The 25,929-nt window shown below is 37.9% G+C and overlaps 1 protein-coding gene and 3 long non-coding RNA genes across 5 annotated transcripts; 1 reads left to right on the top strand and 3 right to left on the bottom strand.

Moving 5' to 3' along the window:
• Positions 1 to 14,394: 14,394 nt before the first annotated feature.
• LOC103989183 (uncharacterized) lies at positions 14,395 to 19,298 on the bottom strand. Its single transcript, XR_672017.3, has 4 exons — positions 17,705 to 19,298; positions 17,207 to 17,479; positions 16,243 to 17,049; positions 14,395 to 15,361 (listed from the first exon to the last, which is right to left on the bottom strand). It is a non-coding gene; the product is annotated as an uncharacterized LOC103989183 (long non-coding RNA).
• Positions 19,299 to 19,349: 51 nt separating this feature from the next.
• Positions 19,350 to 23,407, top strand: LOC135580888 (potassium channel KAT3-like). 2 transcript variants are annotated; one of them, XM_065156099.1, is made up of 11 exons: positions 19,350 to 19,658; positions 19,751 to 19,966; positions 20,108 to 20,263; positions 20,345 to 20,402; positions 20,476 to 20,793; positions 21,178 to 21,417; positions 21,506 to 21,604; positions 21,716 to 21,748; positions 21,832 to 22,017; positions 22,121 to 22,859; positions 23,073 to 23,407. In XM_065156099.1, the coding sequence occupies exons 1-11, from the start codon at positions 19,489 to 19,491 to the stop codon at positions 23,183 to 23,185; spliced, it is 2,328 nt and encodes a 775-aa protein (XP_065012171.1). In that variant the 5' UTR covers positions 19,350 to 19,488; the 3' UTR covers positions 23,186 to 23,407. The 2 variants fall into 2 exon arrangements, with proteins under 2 accessions (XP_065012171.1, XP_065012172.1); XM_065156100.1 differs by having other exon boundaries at positions 20,345 to 20,475; positions 20,567 to 20,793.
• Positions 20,454 to 23,079, bottom strand: LOC135641072 (uncharacterized). Its single transcript, XR_010497562.1, has 3 exons — positions 22,827 to 23,079; positions 20,737 to 20,854; positions 20,454 to 20,592 (listed from the first exon to the last, which is right to left on the bottom strand). It is a non-coding gene; the product is annotated as an uncharacterized LOC135641072 (long non-coding RNA).
• Positions 23,408 to 24,851: 1,444 nt separating the features above from the next.
• LOC135641073 (uncharacterized) lies at positions 24,852 to 25,405 on the bottom strand. Its single transcript, XR_010497563.1, has 2 exons — positions 25,291 to 25,405; positions 24,852 to 25,185 (listed from the first exon to the last, which is right to left on the bottom strand). It is a non-coding gene; the product is annotated as an uncharacterized LOC135641073 (long non-coding RNA).
• Positions 25,406 to 25,929: the final 524 nt, after the last annotated feature.

Genomic DNA, 25,929 nt, shown 5'->3' with positions numbered 1-25,929 from the left:
CCCGCTCTTCGCCTACATGCTTCAAGCTTCTCCTTAGGCAAAGACTTTGTCAACATATCTGAACCATTCTCACTGGTATGTACTTTTTCCAACTGTAATTCTTTCATCTCAAGCACATCACGAATCCAGTGATATCTCACATCAATATGCTTGGATCTAGAATGGTATGTTGAATTCTTGGAGAGGTGAATGGCGCTCTGACTGTCACAGTAAACAGTATATACTTCCTGTTTCAAGCCCAATTCCTGTAGAAACTTTTTCATCCATAAAGTTTCCTTACAGGCTTCAGTAACTGCTATGTATTCTGCTTCTGTGGTTGATAGAGCAACACACTTCTGTAACTTAGACTGCCAAGAGACTGCTCCTCCTGCAAATGTCATCAAGAATCCCGAAGTGGACTTCCTGGAATCAGTATTACCTGCCATGTCTGCATCTGTGTACCCTTCTAACACAGGTTCATCACTGCCAAAACATAAACACAACCTGGAAGTACCTCTTAGATATCTTAATATCCATTTCACTGCTGCCCAATGTTCCTTTCCAGGATTTGAGAGAAATCGGCTAACAACTCCAACTGCATGAGCTATATCTGGCCTAGTACAAACCATAGCATACATCAAACTGCCTACTGCAGATGAGTAAGGCACTCTGGATATTTCTTCTTTTTCTTTCTCACTTGTAGGACATTGTTTTGAACTCAGCTTGAAATGACCTGCAAGTGGAGAACAAACTGCTTTGGCTTTACTCATGTTGAATCTTTCAAGAACCTTTTCAATGTAAGTCTCCTGAGATAGCCAAATCTTCCTTTTCTTCCTATCACGAAGAATCTTCATGCCAAGTATTTGTCTCACCGATCCCAAGTCTTTCATCGCAAAAGACTTACTTAGCTCTCTTTTCAGCTTTTCAATTTTTTCAACATCATGGCCAACAATCAACATATCATCAACATATAGCAGTAAAATAATAAAATCATCATCTAAAAATTTCTTCATAAACACACAATGATCAGATGTGGTTCTATCATACCCTTGGCTCATCATAAAGGAATCAAACTTCTTGTACCACTGTCTAGGTGCCTGTTTGAGTCCATATAAGCTTTTCCTAAGCTTACATACCAGATTTTCTTTTCCCTTAACTTTGAAACCTTCTGGTTGCTCCATGTAAATTTCTTCTTCTAAGTCACCATGAAGAAATGCTGTTTTTACATCAAGTTGCTCAACTTCTAAATTCAAGCGGGCAGCCAAACCAAGAACAACTCGGATAGAGGACATTTTCACAACCGGAGAAAATATTTCTTCAAAGTCAATACCTTTCTTCTGACTGAATCCTTTCACAACTAGTCGTGCCTTGTATCTCTGTTGTGAGCTATTGCTTTCAGTCTTCAATTTGTAAACCCACTTATTCTTGAGAGCTTTCTTCTCTTTAGGCAACTTTACCAAGTCATAGGTGTGGTTCTCAAGCAAGGATCTCATCTCTTCTTGCATGGCATTAACCCACTCATTCTTATTCTCATGTAGAATAGCTTCTTGGTAAGTTTCTGGCTCTCCCCCGTCAGTAAGCATAACATACTCATGTGGAGGATATCTGGTAGAGGGTTGTCGCTCTCTAGTGGATCTTCTTAATGGAATCTCAACTGGTGGTGGAGGTGCCTGTTCAGTTGGTTCAGCATCATCAACTGTAGGTGTATCATCACTGGTATTCTCACCACTATCTTCTTGTTCATCTCCCCCATGATCATCATGAACTACAGGTGAAGGAACTGGACCCAAACTCCAAGGAATATAAACAGAGGTTTCTGGCTTCTCAACATTATCACCATCATCAAACAATTGGTCTTCAAGAAATACAACATCTCTGCTTCTAATAATCTTCTTGTTCACTGGATCCCATAATCTGTACCCAAACTCTTCATGACCATATCCCAAGAAGATACATGCTTTTGCCTTATTATCAAGCTTGGACCTCTCATCTTTGGGAATATGAACAAATGCTTTACACCCAAAGACTCTCAAATGATTATAAGATATATCCTTTCCTCTCCATACTCTCTCTGGAACATCACCTAGCAGAGGAACTGATGGAGAAAGATTTATCAGATCAACTGTAGTTCTCATAGCCTCCCCCCAAAATGACTTTGGTAACTTGGCATGGGAAAGCATACACCTAATCCTTTCTTCAATGGTTCTGTTCATCCTTTCTGCCACACCGTTCTGCTGAGGAGTTTTAGGAACTGTTTTCTCAAGCCTGATACCATGGAACCTGCAATAATTCTCAAAAGGACCCCTGTACTCGCCACCATTATCTGATCGAACACACTTTAGCTTTCTGCCAGTTTCCCTTTCAACACTAACATGAAACTCCTTGAAAGCATCGAGTACCTGGTCTTTAGATTTCAAAGCAAAAGCCCAAACTTTTCTAGAATGGTCATCAATAAAAGTAACAAAATAAAGAGCACCTCCAAGAGTTCTAGTTTGCATAGTACAAACATCAGTATGAACTAAATCAATAACATCAGATCTTCTAGATGATGGATATGTCTAAAATGCAACTCTATGTGTTTTTCCAGCTAAGCAATGATCACAAGATTTAAGAGATGTACCTTGCAACTCTGGTAAGAACTGCTTTCTAGCAAGAGTTTGAAGTCCCTTCTCGCTGATATGTCCAAGCCTCTTATGCCAAAGATCTATACTTTCACCTTTTCGAATTGCATTAATCTCTCCTTTGTGTAGCTTAGCTTCCATGACATAAAAAGAGTTAATCTTCTTTCCTTTTGCCACAATTAGAGAACCTTTAGTGAGTTTCCATTTACTTTCACCAAAATAATGTGCAAAGCCCTCATCATCAAGTCTACCTGTAGATATCAAGTTAAGACGAATATCTGGAACATGCCTTACATCTTTGAGTATCAATTTGCTCCCAATACTGGTCTCCAAGCAAATATCTCCAATACCCACAATCTTAGATGTACCATTGTTTCCCATTCTGACATTACCAAAATCACCAGCAGTGTAAGATCTAAAGAAATCACCATGAGAAGTAACATGAAATGAAGCACCAGAGTCAATTACCCAATTACTGTCCTGAGCTACAAGGCTAACACAACCTTCATCACAGACAATAGTGATATTACCTTCAGCAGCAACTGTATTGGTCTCTTTCTCATTTTTCTTCATTTCATTCTGTTCTCGCTTCCAAAACCTACACTCTTTCTTCATGTGACCTGGTCTGTTACAGTGAAAACATTTGATATCTCTTCTAGACTTGGATCTTCCTCTATAACCATATGGATTTCTGCTATGACTTCTTCCACGTCTTTCTTGTTTTTCAGTAACAAATGCACCAGAAGAAGATTCACCCTGTTCTTTCCTTCTTGCATCTTCATTTAGCAAACTATCTTTAACCATATCTATGGTTAGAGTCCCCTCTAGCGTGGAGTTACAAATAGTCACCACATACGTTTCCCAACTTTCTGGTAAAGAGCTGAGAAGTAATAATCCCTGCATCTCATCATCTATATTCATTTTCATAGCAACCAACTTGTTTGCAAGACTCTGAAATAGGCTTATGTGCTCAATAATGTTACCACCATCTTTATACTTCAAATTTACAAGCCTTCTGAGGAGAGAAATTCTATTTCCCACTGTCTTTTTCGCAAAAAGATTTTCTAACCTTTGCCAAACAACATCAGCTCTGGTTTCATCTGAAATATGCTCATGCAAGTTTATATCCATCCATCTTCTAATATAGGCAATAGCTTTTCTATGTTGAACTTCCCATTCTTCATCGTCCATAATAGAAGGTTTATCTTTAACCTTGATAGGCTTATACAAATCTTTGCAATAGAGCAAATCTTCCATCAGACGCCTCCAAGTGGAATAATTTGATAAGTTCAATTTAATCATACCATCTGACTGCTCCATTTCAATCACACAAGAAAACTAGCACCAAACAACCTGATGCTCTGATACCACTTGTTGAACTTCCCATTCTTCGTGATAGGAAGAAAAGGAAGATTTGGCTATCTCAGGAGACTTACATTGAAAAGGTTCTTGAAAGATTCAACATGAGTAAAGCCAAAGCAGTTTGTTCTCCACTTGCAGGTCATTTCAAGCTGAGTTCAAAACAATGTCCTACAAGTGAGAAAGAAAAAGAAGAAATATCCAGAGTGCCTTACTCATCTGCAGTAGGCAGTTTGATGTATGCTATGGTTTGTACTAGGCCAGATATAGCTCATGCAGTTGGAGTTGTTAGCCGATTTCTCTCAAATCCTGGAAAGGAACATTGGGCAGCAGTGAAATGGATATTAAGATATCTAAGAGGTACTTCCAGGTTGTGTTTATGTTTTGGCAGTGATGAACCTGTGTTAGAAGGGTACACAGATGCAGACATGGCAGGTGATACTGATTCCAGGAAGTCCACTTCGGGATTCTTGATGACATTTGCAGGAGGAGCAGTCTCTTGGCAGTCTAAGTTACAGAAGTGTGTTGCTCTATCAACCACAGAAGCAGAATACATAGTAGTTACTGAAGCCTGTAAGGAAATTTTATGGATGAAAAAGTTTCTACAGGAATTGGGCTTGAAACAGGAAGTATATACTGTTTACTGTGACAGTCAGAGCGCCATTCACCTCTCCAAGAATTCAACATACCATTCTAGATCCAAGCATATTGATGTGAGATATCACTGGATTCGTGATGTGCTTGAGATGAAAGAATTACAGTTGGAAAAAGTACATACCAGTGAGAATGGTTCAGATATGTTGACAAAGTCTTTGCCTAAGGAGAAGCTTGAAACATGTAGGCGAAGAGCAGGCTTGGTACAGCCCACCATATGAGCTGGAGGGGGAGAATTGTTGGTTCCAGCCCATATGTGGGCTTGGACAAATTGGGCCTATTGAGCCCAAATCACTAATCAAGGTGAAGTAAGGCAAATTAGGGCATGCAGAGAAAATGCAGAGCAGGGTGCAGCGTGCAGCGTACGTGCACAGTGAACAGCGACGACGTGCAGAGAGAAAAGAGGAGAGAGAAATAGAGAGAGAAAGTAAGGTTTCTGAGTTTTCTGCTTGACGATCGGTGGCCAAACGTTGTCAGTTTCGGCCCAAATTTTATGTGGAGAATCCTTGCAGCAAACTCTACAATCCTAACGGTGTTGATCTGCGGTTTACCCTCTCTAAGGTACTTTCCTACGATATCCACTTTGTGAGATCTAGAAAATCTCTTTGGAGAAGATCCATCTATGTGATGAAGATATGCTATTCTTGAGCCAAGATCTATGTTCTTGATGTCATTCTGATCCTCTAGTTATTCTAGAGAAGACCTACTGTAAACCTGTTATCATCATTATTGATAGTGGAAGTTTGAGGTGGACTACGGTCCCGTGGTTTTTCCCACATTGGGTTTTCCACGTTAAAAAGATTTGGTCTCACTGTGTGATTGATTTATTGCTCTATTGTTTATGCTGTGCTGATTGATATTTTCATTTGGATATCAAGTTGGTATTTTGATGAGGAACCTATTTTGATACACAAAGAGGGAAAGAATTATTCCGCGTTTCTTCCCAACAAAATCTTCTATTTTGTTGAGAGAAATTCTTCCTCCTAATCTGTATAAATAGGAGAGAGACATGTTAATGTATTTAAGCTTTTTTACTCATTTAATAAAACTTCTTAAATAATTTTTTTTAATAATTATTCTTATCTTCTATTATTTTCATCATGGTATTAGAGTAGTGAAAAAAGCGAAGCTTCGCTTTTGCCTTCGGCCAGCGACCAACGTCACTGAGAAAAGCAAAGCTTCGCCCTTGCCTTCGGCCAGCGACCAACGCCGCTGTAGCCAAAATTCCTAAGAGGTTCCATGGCCAATCCTCATCTTCCTCACCGCGATAGTCTTCGTTGATCTCCCAACAGTCGACGGACTTAAGGAGAACGAAGGACGGACATAAGGGGAACGAAAGGAACGCCTGTGCTCTCACAACAAACAATCTAGCTATGCTTGATCTTTTCTTATATTTTTTTTATTAATATTTATTTTCTATTACGAGGAGGTCCCTTGATAAAAGGGAATTTTGATGTTTCCAACGTCAAGCCAATAGCATATACCATCTCAATTGTATGTCAGTAGATTCGGTGCTTTCGTTCTGATACCTTCAGAATCTTGCACAGACTTTGTTACGTCAAGGAAAGCTTCTATTCTGGAGTTGTGCAAGCACAATCGAGATAGAATATGAAACGATCGGTGCACATTTCTTGCTTTACGCTTGGTGCTAATTATTGAAGGCACTCGACTTTATAGCAAACACTTGGTGGGGTGGCAGATTTGACCGGCAAGGTATTTGCTTTTGGTGCACTATTCCATGGTTGCAGAGATGCCCAGAGACACGGATTCCTCCCCAAGGACTCTTCGTCCCATGAGGTTGACAGGTTAGATGATATGCCAGGAAAGAATTTGCCATGGAGAAAGTGAGATATTCCTGCAGTTCATATCATCTTTTTTTGCTTATAAATCCGATCCACACCAGACTGAATCGATAGTGTACTCAACACAGTGTTTTACCACTGTGTGCTGATAACTCCATGACAAAGATGTTGATGATAAAAGAATAATAAAGTGAACCACCAATAAGATGCTTACTTGGTTCGATTCTTCCATGTCTATCGTAAGCCACAGAGGCAGAGAGAATTCTTAGGATGCTTGGGATTGGGCTTTGTTTAGGACCTCCAAAGCCCAAATTAAGAAGCTGGCCCACAGGCCGGGCTCGATTGGGCCTTTCAAATTGGCAAAGAAGACTGTTCCCCACTTAAGTCGTCGTAATTCCATGCATGACGATTTGATTTCATGTTGGTAAAAATAACATGTAACCTTCGGGTTTTCATTATAAATGTGTCCAAAAGAAAGACTCAATTCATTCATAATATAATATTTAGGTCCATTTATTCCATGCAATAGTAAATTTCGGGCCGTGCAAAGCTATGGTTTGATCGGATGAACAACCAATCAGTTCGGTTTAGCCGGGTCGGATCGGGTTACTTATGTCATAAAAGTACTAGGTAGGTAATACATGTGATGTCAACACATGTCTTTTCTCGACAAGTTGATTTTGACGGTTAAATCATGCCTCGTAAGCCAACTCTAACCCAACCCGAGTTAAGATTTCCCAAATACAGGTCCAGAAATCTAACTCAATCATCGTGTTGTCGTGTCGGGTTTGGCAGCTTTGTGCCGCCCCACTAAAGACACAACCGAGTGCTTCCACGGAGAATATAATTGTTAGATTTGACCAGCAAGAACACGTTTACCTAACTTTCATCAGGACACAATCCAGCTTAAATCTAGGCATGGATTGTGTGGTTCGGACGAAATGGTGTGCTCAAACCATCCGGGAAAGAGCAGACAAGAAGAGAAGGAGTTGGTGTACAGAGAAAGGGGACTGGGCAAGAGAATTGTGAACCCGAAGGCCTTGAACCTTCCATCTTTTTCTCGTGTCTTGAGATGGGTCTCGAGGGAGACAGCAGCACGATGGGGTGTGAATCCTTCCGAGACTTCTCTATCCCTTTGCTGTGGATACCTCCACCTCCCACTTCCCTGCAGTCTTGACAAGACCACACCAGGGCAAACCAAGCATACGAAAGGAATGGAATATGTGGCTACGAGAGAGAGAGAGAGAGAGATGGTGGCATCGGAGTAAGATTTATTGAGATAATAAATATTTATATAGATTAAAAGAGAAATTTTTTTTTAATCATGTGTTCAAATCATGAATATATTTCTTGATGATTAATCTTTAAATTATATATTAATTGAGGATTAAAATATTTAATGAATATAAAATTATTATTTTATATTTGTCTCTATTATGATTTTTTATCATGTCACTATCAGATTGAGCTTCCATTAAGGATGTCAGTTTTGGATCGATATAACTGAAATATCTTACAAGCGAGTAACTTTATTAGGGAGTCAATTAGTTGATCAAAAGTATGAATGTGAAAAACATGTAATTAATGTCTCATAACTTAATCTCTAACAAAGTAAAAGTCGATGATAATATCTTTCATCCGAGAGTAGAACATTGAATTAGAAATAGATAGATGACATCTATATTATCACAGTATATTATAGGAGTGAATTAGAAGATAATGCTAAGTTCATGTATCAAAGTGGCGACCCAACCAAGTTTTATAACTGTAGTGGTAATGGCTCAATATTCAGCTTTAATATTGGATATTGTGATTGTATTCTATTTTTTGGAACTCTGACGAAGATAATATAGGCTGATGTAGATATTATATCATCAATGTTGTCTATCAATAAGCAACGATGAAGACATGAAGATGAAATGATGAGTGTTTACGAAGTTCATGATTGAGAGTCCCTTTAAGATATTATATGATATATTTTAGTGTAGACCAATGCATAGTGGAGGGTCGATGCATGAATTATAATAATTTGTTGATTATAAATGAAATATTTAAACATATAAAAGATAAGTACTATAAATTAGTAGGTACTTATCGGTACTATGTGGGATCCTTATTAGAGCTATTATCATATATTTTGAGTAACTCAGTGGTGGAGAGTGGGGTAAAAACTTCTTTGATATTATGCATATTAGTCAATGATAATAAGTTTTGAATGTGCTTCTCTTAAAATAGGAAAAGTACAAAAGATATATGCGTTTCTTTAGCTCCTAGAAAATAACTTAAGGTTCGTAGGTCTTTGATGGAGAATCGATTTACCAATTACCTAAGGAATTGCTTGATCTCCATGAAATTATTACTTATAATGATAATGTCATTCACATATACCAGTAGATATATAATACTTCTCTTTTGTTATTGTAGGAATAAAAAGGTATCGGTTTTGAGTTGACAAAGTCGACTAACATAAAAAAAGAGTCGAGTTCGGCATACTAGGCTCTTGGAGCTTGGCAAAGTATATAAATAGTTTTTCATAGTTTACAAACATGATTTGAATATTGAGAGCGGATGAAGCTAAGAGATTGCTATATAAAAACATCTTTAGTTAATGTCCCTATAAAAAACTATTATTAATATCTAGTTGATGTACATGCCAACCTTGAATGATAGCCAAACTCAGAATGAGTTAAATTATTATTGGTTTAGAAATTAGACTAAAGATCTTTGTAAAATCAACACATAATTGTTGGTAAAACGCTTTAGCTACTAAACATGTTTTGTATCTGACAATAGATATATCTAGGTTTCGTTAGTGTGAAGATATTTGGACTTGGGTGGTACTTGTGGGTTCAATAGGGCCAAGTGGAAAGCTTACGGTAGTGTAGAGATTAAAGATTTAATAAAGATATCATTTTTGAACCATATTATCATGTGATGTCTAAGTTTATTGATGTTATTTAGTTATGTTAAAGGTATAAGAATTAGTGAAGAATTAGTAATATATACCTAATCAAGCTAACTAATGACATATACCTAATCAAGTTGATGCATTTTGGTGTCACTTGACCAAGAAAAGGACAAAAATATCATTTATAGTATCGAGTGTAATGTTTTATTATGCATTATAGAGTGACTTGGTGGATACGTAGATGAAGAAATTATAGAAGAGGTGATGTATTGTTGAATTGAAGAATTATTGGTTGGTACGATGAGAGATGCATTTGAGGGGGGTTTGAGGTGTATTTATATGAACCAAGTGATGTATAATTATTATAGTGGCTCGTATTTTGAATGAGTAATATTTTGAAAAGGAAAGATAGACTCAACAAAAATAATATGATGTGATACAAATACTATTTGAGTTTAAGGATCATAGTACTAAAAAATATTATGTTCAAGGGAATACTCAATAAAGATACAAGGCTTGAATCCTAGTGTTAGCTTGTAACAAGCATATGACCATAGCCAAGGATAATATAAATAATCACATATTTTAAGTTTTTGAAGGTTTAAGGTTTTGTGAAATAGTTTTTCAAATGATGACTAGTGTTGTAAAATTGGGGTAACAATGCAGTTAATGATGTAGATCGCAGTATAAAAGATTATTTGAGTTTGAGGATCATAGCATTGAAAAACACTAAAAAATATTATGTTCAAGGGAGTACTTGATGAAGATGTAAGGCTTGGATCTTAGTGTTAACTTGTGAACAAGTAAAACCAAGGATAACATAAAATATCAAATACTTTGAGTTTTTGAAAGTTTAAGGTTTGTGAAATAATTTTGTAAAAGAGTGAAATTAGTTTCAAATATATAACGATACTTTCGTTCGATAGAGCCAACTAGTTAAGGTACGTGCAATAGTGATTTGAGATGTTGTACATCATATGATGAGAGTAAACTATTTTAATCGTATATTAATTTTTTTTATCACCTTTCTAAAACAAGTAAAGACTATAGTGACTTCGGATTTATATTTAAGAGGATAGAACCATGTATATCTAGTTATGATTGATAGGATAGACTAATGTATATTTAGTGAAGTAATCTAAAAAATATAATAAAATCTAAAATTATCAAAGACGTTCCAAAAGAATTTTATGTGATTTGGAGCAAGAATTTTAAGTTATAATTCTATTTGATTTGAAAGTTAAAAGGGAATAATGAGAAATTAGCTATTGTTGAATAAAAGATAATAGATAATCAAAGCGATGATGCCACACATCTATTAGAACAACAACTAAAACAAGAGTAATTGGTTGAGTGATTTGTGAAGTTGATGGTCACATGTAGATATTATCTTTTTTTTTTTTGGCTTCGGACTAAGGATACCCCCATGCTTAAATCCTCTACAAGAAAAGAGTCAAGAAAGAACTAAATAGAGTATTATTTTGTTTGCAGAATTAAGAGATAGAAATAAGGTTTTTTTTATTATATAAGATATACAAAAAATATCATCAAGTGTAAAAGTATTTGTGTGTGAATTAAGTATCGTGGAACAAGTACGAGTGATAGAGGTTTCATTATAATCACTAATAATGATATCTTCCACAAAAAATATTTCATCATTGTGCGAAGATTAATGCATAAAAATTCGTGAAATTGAAAACTGCACAAATAAGAAAGATGTGTTACCTAGGGAGGAGAAGGGGAGAAGAGAATAAGAGGTGACAACCAAAAAGGGGTCTAACTTATGGTCCTTTGGTTCCCTCATATTTATAGAGATCCTTTGTCAACTTAACCCTAATGGATCCTGCCATTTTGGGTAATGGATCTCCATCCAACTACCCAAACCTCTTAGATTAGTGGATTTACACTAAATAATCTCTCACAGGCTCTTATTAGATCTCATCTATATGATCCAGTAATTCATGGGCTTATTAGATATCCAACAATATAGGGGCTCCAACGGATATCTCATATCCGAACATCTACTTGTCACAATACCCTACCATATATGTGTGACTCTCTAGGTCCAATATCGAGCTGGCCATGAGTCATACCTATCAAAACTTTTTTTTGGCTTAGTGAATTATTATTTTCATAACAATTCACTCGACCCATCGAACAAACGTATTAGGCCACTACGCTGCAGTCCCTAGATAATACAGGGAAATCCAATCCATTAGACCTGTTTGTCCTTAGTTACCGTGTACCTATAGTCTCTCATCAATATAATATCTTAGAGACCGTATACCAGGCATAGTGTTGTCAAGGTTGTACGGTTTTTACTCGAGTCTCACTCTAATCAAATTCTCTCAAAGAACTCTTTCTCTCTTAATCCGAATGACCCTAGCCAGGGATTTGCCTAAGTAAGAACACGTGAGATATTTCTCTCATGACACCGAGAATGGATGATCCTCTATCGACACTCAATTGCCCTCGTAAGATTAGCTGTCACTCCCGATGACCAACCGTGCTAGATTTGAAACTTTCAGACCTATAAGTCTGGCATCAAAGAGTGGAGTACTCATACAAGACATCCTTGGTGTCTTAAGTCTAAGGATCAGATACATAACTGGGACGACGGAATCGCTATCTGACAATGAGGTATTATCAACCATCAAACATTCCGTAAGCGGATCAATTAGTGAACTCATTCTCCAATGAGCACTTGCACTACATCCTTAGTGTCCCCACACGAGCAACGGGACATTGAGTAACTTATGACCGGGATTATTTAGGGTCTATGTTTAAAGACGAATTAGTCTCATTATCGTGATCTCATCACAATCTGATTCTTAATGCATAAATCCATGGATATCACAATATATGCAATAAACAATATAAAGTGAGAAAAATACCTAATAAATAATAAGAAAAAGAGTATGTATTATGTCATACGTGTCATCACTCACATGATTGATTTGCATGACACCTATGACTAGTAGAAAGCATCAGAGTTAACCATCTAATTGCTTGGATGAGCAATCGAAATAATCATGATGTTTGCTTGAGATCAGTACAATGTAGTAGTAGGCTCAGGTCGAGATCGATAAACTTTTATTATGTCCAATTTTATCACAAAGCTAACGGATGACTTTTTACTAATTGTTGTTGTTAGGATGCCACAACTATTGATAATTATAGTGATTATTATTGAAGTTATTTCCTAAGTTATTTGAGTTAAAGAACTATTAATAGTTATACTGATTATTGTTGAAGTTATTTCCTAAGTTATTTGAGTTAAAGTTGCCATGTCATTTACTAATTGTTATTGTTAGGTTGTCAATGATAGTTATAGTGATTATTATTGAAGTTATTTCCTAAGTTATTTGAGTTAAAATTATCATTATAATTGAAGAGTTGATAATGTAATGAAGGATGATGACTTAGGATGATTGATGACTTTTGTGTGTTACCCATGTGCCTAGAAGACATCTTGCTCAATCAGTTCATGTTGCTTTGATTATTCTTTCTTTAGATTTTAATTGAATTAATCTGTGATAGTTGGTCTTGTCTTCCTCTCTTCTTGTTTCATATATGTTTCATGATCAATCAACTTATCATATAGTTCTTTGAATGACATTGGTGGGTCACGTGCCTAAATTGTTATCACCAATTTTTTATATTCGTCTCCTAGGTTATTAAGGGTATGAACAATGACTTATTTTAGGGGATGATCTATTAAAATTAAGTCATCTATAATAACTTTTAGATTTTGCATATAATCAGCAACAATATTTTCCTTATATTATTTTTCTCATAGTAAATAAAAGACTCGAGTGCGAGAGCGATTGACGAAGGTGGTTTGTGACTTAGACCATGCATCTACTATAGTACTGTATGAAGATATTAATGATGCCATGGAGCCAATAATCAAAGCTTGAACGACTTACAAAATACGATGGTTCTCATAGCATTTGAATATATTTGGATAAACAATTGAGGGAGGTTGATTATATTTGAAGAGAAGGTTGGTGAAGCTTGCCACGGTGCATAATTACTGCCGTTGGAAAACTTGAAAGAAAGAAGAGTGGCTACATAAATGAATACGAGCATAGTAGATTGAGAAGAACTATTATTTTTGGATGAAATAATAATTGAAATGTGAGAGGAAGAAGACATATTTGATGATGAGTGATGTGATTTAGAATGGATCATATATGATGAATGAGGTGGAATAAATCTAAAGTAGCTTAGATCTAGAAGAGATCAAATAGATCAGATCTGATAAAGTAGTGGTCTTTGTTGTCTATCTTCTAATCTGATCAGGTTTTATGAGGTGGAACAGATCTAGATGAGGAGGCACCAGTTGATGTGGAAAGACCAACAACCTAGGCTTCGATAATGTGCAATGAAGAAGGAACCCGTCTACCATTCTCGATTTGAGAGGACGACAATGGGATATGATGTTAACGAGGAAGATCGAAGATGCAATGAAGGAAAATGACGAGGCAGTGGCAAGAAGTCCTATTGTCGTGTGAGATGCAATAATATTCGACATATCTATTATGGAGGAGAGTCATGATGATCAGACCGAGGTCGACCTCTGGTGAGATATTGCTATGATCGCTAAGCAAAACAAAGACCACATAGTAGTAGAACTTGGCATATCCAGCTTATGAGGAAGACCGTCAACGTGTGAAGGAGATCGTCAGGGCAGAACAACGAAGAACAGATATGAGCAGAGACCATCGACGTGAAGAGCTGGTTGTAACCAGCTCTGAGTGCTGGTCGTGGACACTAGCAATGAAGGGAGGAAACGAAGGAAGGCACTCTTAAAGTGAAACAAACAATATGATCGCATACTACTAGGAAACAAAAAATACTTTATGCGTTGCAGTTGGGTGTTTCAGTGAGACTTTCTCTGCTAAGTAGTGGATGTCGAAACATCTAAACAAATACATGTTTCACGGACCTAGTTACGATTCTATACGTAGTAAGACACCTCTGCAACAACTTGTTAGCATGCGTTAGCTAGATTTCAACCTTATGTAGTCCCAAAACATCCATCTAAAAAGGTAAAGAGTTAGTCGAAGAGGCAAATGACATACAAAATATTATCGTCTTCCGAAAGGTGCAATAATTGATTGCAACAAGAACTTAATTCGGCAGCTGCAGTTTCAAATGGCAGAAAGTCCCCGGATGTCACAAGCCTTGCTACTTACAATCATACAACGGAGAATGATGACAACGAACAAAAGATGAACTGTCACAACGACAAAGGTGAGTGACGAGGGTGATTTCGCCATGATCACCGGTCGTCTGCCGCCGCACGTTTATCGACAAGAGAAATGTCCTGTTCCTCGATCAAGCGAAACATGCACCCACTATAGATGTGACCTTAAACCTGACGATGTACCAGAGTTAATGGTATCCCTTCAATTATTGCAGGAGTTAACCAAAATAAGGTTTCCCATGGAATAGAAGGTGGATGGGAATAGCTCGGCAAATTATTGTAGATATGGTAGGACCTCCATAAGTCATAGGTCAACTCCCCCCCCTTCCCCCCCCCCAGCTTACTTCCAAAATGACTAGAAGGTGGAAAGAGAACCTCAATTAGATGCACCCTGTTATTTACTTGTGCGACTGCTGGGTGCAGTCCTCTCCCACAGCTAGCAAAGAGAACACAGCTTCTCGGCGCCTGGAGAGTCGAATCTCACTCCTCTGCCTAATCCTTGAAGAAGTGGAGAGTACAGTCTCCATTGGCTCCAGAGAGAGGGAACAGTCACGTTGGACTCTTCCAACGTTTCTCTTACAACACGACGGCCGTCCACCATGGACGGGTTCGCTCCATAATGCAGTGGTGAATAGGACTCGTAGCATATGGTTCCAATGTGGCATTTTGACAAGCAGGTGGTACTCTACTTCAACTTGGCAACACGGACCACTTGATGTCATGGTCGTCGTGGTACGGCAGGAGTCGAGCCGACTCGGAGTTGGGAAATCTTGAAACTTTCCTGGGGCTCAAACAGTAATCTCACCGACACAAGCTAATCTTGAGCCTGAAGATTTTGAGTGGAGGTCAACTATGCAGTCATATCCACAGATTAGACATTGAAAACGATAAAATTCATAGACATGGAGAGCATGGATTAGATATAAAAAGAAGTAGATGAACCAAAACCATCCGTTTTAGGTACGGCAAAGCTTGGACGAGTCCCTTAGGTACCTTTGTTAACATGAACCGATGCTGTAGAAAGATGCATGGCGTAGGAAGCCATCAACCAAAAGGAAGGGGATTTTACGATGCTTCGAGATGATATATATGATTTGTACCTAAAGGGGAACACTGGAACATTGATATGACTTGTATGCACAAAGATGACTTGTCCTCCAGATGCATTCTTTGACCATCACACCTTTCGGGTGTACATGCAACTTGGAACAAGATAAAATCTCTCTCTCATCGTATGGGTGGTACTAAGTTGTGTTTTTTCTGACTACATAGTGCATTTAAAGTTCTTATGGATTGCATGACAAATATCCACTCTACTGTTGTGTTTTTATCAATATTTCACTTTCTGAAAAGAAATCACTTCATTCAATGACTAATCAACAATACATATCTATCATGCTCCAAAAGATCCCTAGGTAAGTTAGTACCAGCAAGCATATGATCGTTCCTCTTACATATCATGTTCCAAAAGATCCTTAGGTCAATCAGACCACTTCCACTTGTTCCAACAAAAATCGCAAGCTTATGAGTGTTCTTGCCACCGTAATCTATGTGACTCCTGTTTTCGCTTAATTCTATCTTAGTTATCGCTCACTAGGAAAAGACAGACGATTAAGGATGCAAGAGGATGACAATATGGAACATCTATTTCAGAAAGAAAAAGAGAGGGAATGAATTTTACTGCGAAGCTAAGAGAAGTATTCATACCCGAACATCCACAGGGAAACAAACGGTCCATCTCTGGAGACGGTCATGGCGGTCCCAAAAGTTGATGCCGACGACAATGATCCATGGTAAACCATACTCAGAAATATCATGTGGTAGGCACATGGATACCATTTTCTTCGACATAAATAATCTGTGTGATAGAATCTCCTTCCACAGCAGGAGTTTAAACATGAAGGTGGTCGGCCGTCATCCCAAGCCGCAAAAGTCTTTGCCATGAGTAGTGTGCTGTTTAGGTGTTGGGTAGTCATCACAATAATTGTTTCCGTGATGTTATTCCTTGCAACAAATCCGGCACTTGTCGCATGCAGGTGTTTGCATCACTTAATACCATAATCTAGTGCGATCAACACTCAATCCTCTTGCGTAGATGACCAAGCTTTCCATGTCATTCATGATCTAGTCCAATCAACAGTCTTCAACATATGATTTCCTTTATCCAGTTTGGGGGATGGGAAATCCACTAGATCAATCCCACTCATCAAGCTGGTGAGAGGTGACAAAATGTTTGGGTGCTGATTCACTCCACAGAAACATCAGAAATCTTGGAAAGTGATCTATGTCAACTCCCACCTGCCACCATGGGACGAGAGGTAGGCATGATCTCCTTGTGAGCAGCACATGAATGGTTTGCGGTTTGTGGGAGAGCCACGCAGGATGAGGGAGATTGGTTGCTTGCATGATCAACCACTCGATACCAGCATGGCGAACGGTCCTCGCTACAACACCTCTGCAAAGCTAAAATGCTAAAGAGACTGTCAAAGATTGCTGATGAATAGTGTTGTACTCCTGCGAAATATAAAAAGAAAGGACTGTTAGTTGATGGTAGTGATATTCCACTTTAGTTCTTATAAGCATCGCGTAACTGTGATGTTAACAGTAGATGACCTAAACAATGAAACTAATGGTCCAGCATCTCACTGATATGTAAAAGAAAGGAACTCACGAGCTGCAACATTCATTAGAGACAATATTAGATAGGTATGATAAGGATGAACCAGTCCTTTGGGTCGACATAATCATGAAATATCACACCAATATCTGCAGGTGCGGATATAAAAATCCATGTCACAGTACCAAGGAATATTGAGGCATGATATAGTTGCACCTCCAATTTTCCAAGAGGACCACCAAACATCAGGACTCCAGGGGAAAGCCATACTTTGTTGGTCCACCTTGACCGATGTCCTGCCTGCCTTTGCCTATCCACCAAGTTCCACTGCTAAGACAACAACCAAATAATTAATGATGGTGCATCTTTTTCATATAGAATATAAGAACATGCTACGGCACCAAAACGTGGCTGATGAAAGACAACAGAGATTAAGAGAATGTTTCATGATCAATCATCCCCAGCTAATACATTGCACAAGATGAAGTTGACAGTGGATAATGCGGAATAACAGCGGATTACTAGTCACTGACGTAACAACAGCCTTCTTACCTCAGTTGAGATGAGGTAACTGGGGTGCCATGTAGAACTCACAAGCTACACTGTGTCAGATGTCATGGTACATCTCAAAAAGCAACCACAAAGAGCTAAAGGAGAGTCTTGCCACCATATTCGTCTCACACCAAAAATGAAGGAGAAAACAATTACACCAATCTACAAATCTCGATCAGGTTATGCAGTATCCTTTTGAATGATAACAGAAGCACTAATGAAGCAGTGGGCTAATCCTTAGGCCATAGAACCTTTCAATTATGTGGACCAATTCACTTTGAGGGACCATGAGATGGGACATGAGAGGTGAGCTAACCAAGGAATGGAAGATATCCCTAATTATTGTACAGAGCATCGGGGACTCGAGCTATTTAGTGATGGAGGTTAAAAATAAAAGAACCAACCAACCAATATGTGGATCAGGTTCCAGACCTATGGCATTTAAGATGTTCTTTCCCCTAGCTTCTTTGTCCAGTGAGGGGAAGACAGAAGGGAACATAAACTGTTAATATGGTAAAAGCTCTAAGGTGCTGTATCCTGTGTGCTCAGTCAGTACAGAGAACTCAAATGTCGCATTTGAATGCTGTAAACCCTCGGCTCTTCCTGATAACCATGACAACCTTAGCAACAGACCCTGTGACAAAGAGGTGATGTCCCATTCTTCCTCTGCATCAATCATTGAGTCATGATACCCACCACGAAGTTTGACATCTGAGTTATTCTACATCATGCAGACATTCATCATGGATGGATAGATAGATCTTCACAAAGATCAGACCACATGGTTTTCATTGAGCAACAGTTCATCCAAAAGGGCTGGGATTGAAGTTCTGTGATAACCATCTGCCGACATAGTACATGGCTTCACAAAGTTAAGTGGCACTTGTAACCCTTTTGAGTTGCCACATAATCTGACTTGATCTTCGAATTACTGTTTTATGATGCATGAACTGAATTGCTACTTCTCACAATGTCACAAATTCCAAGGCCAACACTAGAAATATAATAGAACTTTGCTAGATTACTGCCATCAGAATGCAATGTCATAGTGCCAAGAAGAACAATATGGTTCAGGGAAAACTTATGAAGCTCACTGTGAAGAGAGAAAATGAATCACCAGATGTGGTGCCATGAACATCTTCTGGCAAGTTTCAGGAAACTCAAAAATGGTGAGTGAGTTACAAGAAAATGAAGTCTTTCTGTTGTGACCATCCATCACGATAAGCTGAATACCTCCACTGAGAGTTGGTGCAATCTAAACTAAACATGCATCATTGTAAAATGTGGTGCCACGTCCATCTTCTGACATGTTTCAGAAACTCTAAAATGATGTAATTCCTCAAAATTAACTCCAAAGCGACTTAACATCACAAGGCCTCAATATGGTATGACGTTTCATGAAGAGTCGCTTCAAATCAACAATTTACATGGACATTCTAAAATTACATCCACCACAAACATGTAAGTAGAGTTTCCACCACCACATAACTTGTATCTTTCACATAAAGCCTCCATCCATTGTTTCAAGAAAATTAATGTTCTGATGTCAATTCAAAACACAATCTGTGGTTTTTCTTGCCCCTAATGATTAAATTCAAGTAAATTCCTGATGCCTTTTCCCTCTCATGACCTTTATCTTTATTCATCCCCTTGCTTTGCATTTACCAACCAGCCCATAATATAGAGGGCAACAGACAGACAGCAAGTTTCACTTTGTTATATATACAACCACTCCCATCACCACTGAAATATCAATCAGACTACAAAAGCATCATAGTGCAGCCATGCTATTCTCTAGCACAAACTACTTTCAGCACTTCTGCAGCGATGGCTTCCAATCGGGAAACGGGGCATACAGTCCACACAGTGATCTTTTGCCATCACTTGGGGCAACAATAAACAATACAATTAAGCTCAGGAAACACATTGTTTCGCCATATGATCCTCGTTACAGGTATACCAACTCAACAGCCTCTTTGTTTCTAACATTTACATTTTGTAGAATCAGGCAGTTTATTTTCTTCCATTTTCACCAATCACTTTCAGATTGTGGGAGATGTTTCTGATACTCCTGGTTCTCTACTCAGCCTGGATCTGCCCATTTGAGTTTGCATTTCTAAGATACCTGCCAAGCACAATCTTTCTTGTGGACAACATAGTCAATAGTTTTTTTGCAATTGACATTGTACTTACCTTCTTTGTTGCTTTCATCGACCACAAATCCTATCTCCTTGTTGATGATCCAAAAAGAATAGCGATCAGGTTAGCATTTTAACTATTACTTGTCTTCTATTTCTTTGAAAGTACTAATATTTACTTCACTATAGTGTCTAAATTCTATGTGAATCATGTATGACGTGAAGCTTAGATGCTGTTTGAGCTTCATACAATCTGACTTCACAGGTACCTGTCCACATGGTTCATGTTTGATGTATGTTCGACATTTCCCTTTCAAACAATCAGCTTCTTCTTCAATAGACATGGTAATAGCCTTGGCTTTAAACTTCTAAGTATGCTTAGGCTGTGGCGGCTGCATCGTGTCAGTTCCCTGTTTGCTAGGTCTGTTTCTCCTCCCATTCTGCAGTATATATATCACCAATAAAAGAACAAATATTATTTTGATAATTTTTCTTTCCTCAGACTTGAGAAGGATATTCGGTTGAATTATTTCTGGACACGGTGCACAAAGCTTTTCTCTGTAAGCTTCTTATTCAGTGTGTTGCCTCAAACAACTCCACAAGTTCTCAGTACAATAACTTTTTGTACTACAGGTGACTCTTTTCACGGTTCACTGTTCTGGATGCTTTAACTATATGATTGCCGATAGATACCCTGACCCAGGAAGAACCTGGATCGGTGCAGTGATACCAAACTTCAGGGAAGATAGCCTGTGGAGCAGATATGTAACATCGATATACTGGTCAATTACAACACTAACAACTACGGGTTATGGTGATTTGCATGCTGAAAACACAAGAGAAATGCTATTTGATATTTTCTACATGTTCTTCAATCTGGGTTTGACAGCTTACCTCATTGGAAATATGACGAACCTTGTTGTCCATGGGACTAGTCGCACAAAAAGCTTTGTATGTCCTATCTCCTCCAAGTTTGTTATAGCTGTCTTATTTTGAGTCAGCTACCCTATACCTGCTTATTTACTAGAATAAGCATAAATATCATAGCATGCATCACCAGTACTTGCAAGATACTGTAAAAAGTCCAAAACCCAGAACATAAAGTGTGTCGTTTTTAATCATCTGGTTGCACAAGTCATTCTAGAGAACTAGTCTAATAAAAAAGATTTTCTGTTTCTTAAATCTATTTCATTGATAGGATCAATTGAAATGCATGATCACTTTGGCAAAGGGTTAAGAGAACTATTGAAATAGCTTGAAGAATATATACCAGAACTATTCAACAGAGGATTTGGATTTCATATTCTGTTAGTAAGTGTTCATTATGATCTTCAGAGGGACACCATTCACGCTGCTTCTGAATTTGCATCAAGAAATAAGCTACCAAAACACATAGGGGAACAGATGCTATCTCACATATGCTTAAGATTCAAGACAGAGGAACTCAAACAGCAAGAGACTCTTGATGGTCTCCCAAAGGCCATTCGCTCAAGCATCGCTGAATGTCTATTCTTTCCCATTGTTCGAAGAGTATATCTTTTCCAGGAGGTCTCCTACAATCTCATTTTTCAACTGGTGAGGCTTACAATCCCAAGTGATCAATTACAACCTAGGCAGGTTGAATTTATGCATTGTGCTGATAAGACCATTGTGAAACTAATAGGTGACAGAAATGCAAGCGGAGTATTTTCCACCAAAAGAAGATGTGATACTTCAGAATGAAGCCCCAACAGAACTATATATAGTAGTATCGGGAACAGTGGTTAGTACAATTTCGTCTCTTTTGCATTCTTTGCTTAAGCCTGTCGTGAAGATATTTGAATCAATTCCTCCCATAAATAGGACTAATTTTTGCTTGACATCTTGTCTGTAGGAGATGAGAACACATGTGGATGGGGTTGACAAGGTAAGACTCATAGAACGAGTACCGATAGCACATTAGGATGTCCAATGTTGACAATATCAAGTGTGACCACATACCAATTTCAGGTTCATGAGAGGGTAACTGCAGGGGAAGTATTTGGGGAGATAGGAGTTCTCTGTCACATACCACAGCCATTCACCATAAGAACCATTGAACTTGCACAAATTCTCAGGCTGAGCAGGTCTGTATTTTTCAGCACTATTCGAGAAAGCAAACAGGATGCAACTATTGTCATGAGAAATCTTTTCCAGGTATATTCAAGAATCACCCAGAACAGTTTAACTAAATATAGAACATGATTTAGCATTTTTGGCATTTGTAGGAGTTGATGTTTCTCTATTTTAAATCTTATAGAAGTTAAGGCTACATGCAAGGTTATATCCCGGAGTACAGCAAAATGACCCAGGAGCACTCCTCAAAGAATGGTTTGACATAGGACCAACGAACATGAACGGGAACCATGCTCAAGATGGAGTTAATAATCAAGTTCAGAACCTACATGCACTAGAACAGATGGATGGAGGAAACTTGCTATCTGAGGCAGAAAATAACAAGGATATCAGCATTGTTGATGAACTTCCAATTGGTCAGGCCAATCCAAAAGTAGACCATGCTGATCAACAAACTGGGTTCCCTACATGGGGAGGACACAACAAAACCAACAACATTCCACTCAAACAAGCAGAAGCAGTTGACAAAGCTGATAGTATCAGGTGGAGACAAAAAGACAAACATGAGAAATATGACAATGAGGGTGCATTTGAGCTTTTATCAAGTATTGGACACAGGAAAAGCTTCCTTGGAGAACATGAACTAGAATCTGTTGACATGATAGCATCTGAAAATGGAATTAACTTTAAGAGCCATGGCAGCAGGGAAAGGAATTCCTGGTATCATTATCCAAATATTAATCAAATGTTGATAACTTCTTATTTACAAAGTGGCAGCCATGTTTCAGAGAACAATATCATGAAACTATCTAGCAAAAGAGTGACCATTCAAATGTACTCTCAAAAGGAAAATCCAGCAAGACAGCCAACTGCAAAGATGATAAAATTACCTGGCACCATGGAGGAGCTCCTAAGAATTGGCGGTGAGTATTCTGACCTAATTTTTAACAACAGCAAAAAAAAAAGAAGAAAAATATGCAAGTGCTACTGGACAATTATAGGCTAGTATTAATTTTCTAACTTAAATAATCTATGAAGACAAAGAAGAATAAAAATACGCTTCAAAGTGTAAGTCAGAAATAGTTCATGTGTTACATTTTTCATTGCTGTAATCAGGGTCTTGCAAAAAGTTGCAGGTGAGAAGTTTGTGGGACATCATCCTACAAAAGTGATCAACCAAGAGAAAGCAGAAATTGATGATATTAGTGTAGTTCGTGATGGGGATCATTTATATTTCCTAGAGATTTAGGAGTAATAGCAAGACTGTCAGAAAGGTTATGACCCATTTAAGATTCAACGCAAAGGCATTGTTCCCACACATTTAAAGATGTAAAGTTGAGCAATGTTTATGATAAATGCCAGACTATGTCACAATTTCCAACTAAATTATCTTTGCTTGTAATAACTAAATGAATAGTTGCTATTAGACTATATGATCTATGCATTCTTGAAGATTATTCCTTGTGGGCAACACGATAAACCAATAAAAATCATATGCTAGAACATTTTGTTAAATTAAAAAATAATCCAAATCGGATAAGTTACTTCCAGTCACTTCAGAAAAGAAGACAATTTACTTATAACCCACACATTTAAGAGTGGACATTCCATATAAAGAGCCTAGCACATAGAAAGACTTTATGAAGATTAAAAAAAAAAAATCAAATGACTATGACTTTTGCATGATAGGATGACTGTTGCTCATTATGTCTTATAAGGCTAAATCAGGATACTTCAAACCTTAAACTTACCAGAAAAGAAGTTTGATTACATGAGTACTTCTGTACTGTCAAAAAAATTAACCAGCCTACACATATCAATTGCAAATATATATTTTTCCCATGGGATATATGTCCTTGCTTTTTTATCAGATATTATATTTTTGTTACAACTGCTGTGAATAGAATGCTGTAGTGATTATACATATATCAGGATGCATGCATGCATGCAAATGTTTTCATAAACATATAATATATAGATATAGCTGACTACAAATACAACATAGTTGGCAGACATAGATACAAATGATTGTTTTATGTGAAGTAATAGGACTTATAAGAGATAATTAAGTCTATAAAGAGATCAATATCATTTTGAACATGAGCATGCAGGTAGGTATGATCATTCAGAAGTAGATAAATGTGCATGTAGTCATATACAGGCACAAATTCATTTTATATATTTTCATATACAGATGTACAGTAACTGCAGAGAAGACAATTATATGTGGCAAAGGCAGTCCACCATTACCAATTTTAAAGCAGAATTCTGGGTTTTGACATCACTTGATCGGGAGATATCCTTGTAGATAAAATGCCAAATAGGATGAGGCATTAACATGCTAATTAGAAAATATACTATACCTGAAAATCTTAAGCTATTAGGCTATGTATTAATTCCATATATTCGTCAGCTAATATATGTATATATCAGATTATTATTGTTACATATCTTCAACATTTTTGCGTTGTAATATAATGTTATTCACTCTAGGAACAAGAATGATGTTCTTGCCATCCCTAGATATTTCCTTGAGATTTTTTACCTAAATGAACCGAAATAATAGCAAAGTATCCTAAGAAACTAGGATAATGATAGTAAAACCCTACTAAAGCAGATAATGAAACTGCTTTGTTAAGAATTAGATGTCATCACCATTTTCTACATGACTTTGTCAAACACTTCTTCTGTCTCAGCGGCCCCCCTTTTCAGTACTCCAGCTTAAATCGACTTGTAGTGTGCACCTACAGATGAATTATGAATATAATTTGCCCGACGCTCAGTTAATTATTTTCTTACTCTTTGATGTTTGTCGTTTTCGCTAAATGATATCTTGAATAAGCAAAGAGACAAAGAAAAATGAAAATCAAGCGTCCAAGACGTGGAGAAACTCCGGATCGATTACAGGAGAAAACGACTCAATGATCAGCTAACAAATTCTCATTTATAGATAGTTGGTAAGAAAAAAGTATTCCAAGCAATTAATATGCATCACATATCTCTTACTCAATTCGAGTTCCTCGACTTACCATTATTTGATTGCCTTTATCCTACAGCAAAATGTTAAGCAATCAAACATGAAACGGAGAAAGCACAACGACGTTTAGTTCACAATAGCCAAACCTAACTCTATATTCCTAGGGTTCAACAAGAACATATCGATGGGTAACGAGAGATGGCAGGTTTCAGAACGACTAACTTGTAGCGATTCAGATTCTTCCCACCAAGATCATCGAGAAGGCGTAACAGCTACAGCGATTCAGCAACAAGAACGAATTATGAGGAGCTAAAGATTTCCCCATCATTCAAGCACGAACACGACGAGCAAGGGGAAGAAAAAGAAAAAGTATTCACCAAGCAGCTTCGAGTCCTGGACGTGTCGCGATCGCCACAGCTTCCGTTTCTTCTTCCGGGAGGGTCGAGGTGGGGCGAACTCGACATGGGCTCGAGGGATCGAGGTGGGCCTATAGTGGGTGGGCGTTGGACTTCTTTTATCGTGTGGTCTATTAACAAGTTCGAGTCTTGATGATCTCGTGCAGGGATCTGTGTAATTTCGCCACACCAAGGTTGCAGCACCGATGAAATGGCACGACTTGAGTCGGGATCTTCTCACTAGTATTTGAAGATCATGGTTGAAGGCTATCGAGGTTGGAATTCGAAGCTTCTAATTGAAAGCTCAGTTGTACAGGATCTCACTTGACTTATTCACCTTAATGATGTGATTTTTTGGTGTTGCTAATTGATCATAGGTTTCTCCATGCGGACACCACACTACAGAATGTTGTAATGCTGATATGCGAATACAGGAGCCCAACGCTGGCAACCAATAGGAGGCGATGTCACGAAACTTTGCTACGTGGGTCCTCCCCACACATGAGAGAAACTGTGTTTCCTGTTTCAGCCTGAGAGGTAATCTCCGCCCACCTAATTTCCGGTCTCATATTTAACTTTGGCCCCCTCCACCTAAAGCTACAACCGTACGTTTCTACAACG

Source organism: Musa acuminata, chromosome BXJ3-6 (assembly GCF_036884655.1).
Source record: "Musa acuminata AAA Group cultivar baxijiao chromosome BXJ3-6, Cavendish_Baxijiao_AAA, whole genome shotgun sequence".
NCBI lineage: Eukaryota > Viridiplantae > Streptophyta > Magnoliopsida > Zingiberales > Musaceae > Musa > Musa acuminata.
The sequence above is the reverse complement of the archived record's forward strand: the minus strand, read 5'-3'. Positions and strand labels throughout refer to the sequence as shown.

Coding starts and splice junctions, on each gene's coding strand:
- LOC135580888 (XM_065156099.1), top strand. CDS start 19,489: ATGCTATTCTCTAGCACAAACTACTTTCAGCACTTCTGCAGCGATGGC. Junction 20,403..20,475: donor GGTGCACAAAGCTTTTCTCT/GTAAGCTTCTTA, acceptor TTTGTACTACAG/GTGACTCTTTTCACGGTTCA. Junction 20,794..21,177: donor CTAGTCGCACAAAAAGCTTT/GTATGTCCTATC, acceptor TATGATCTTCAG/AGGGACACCATTCACGCTGC.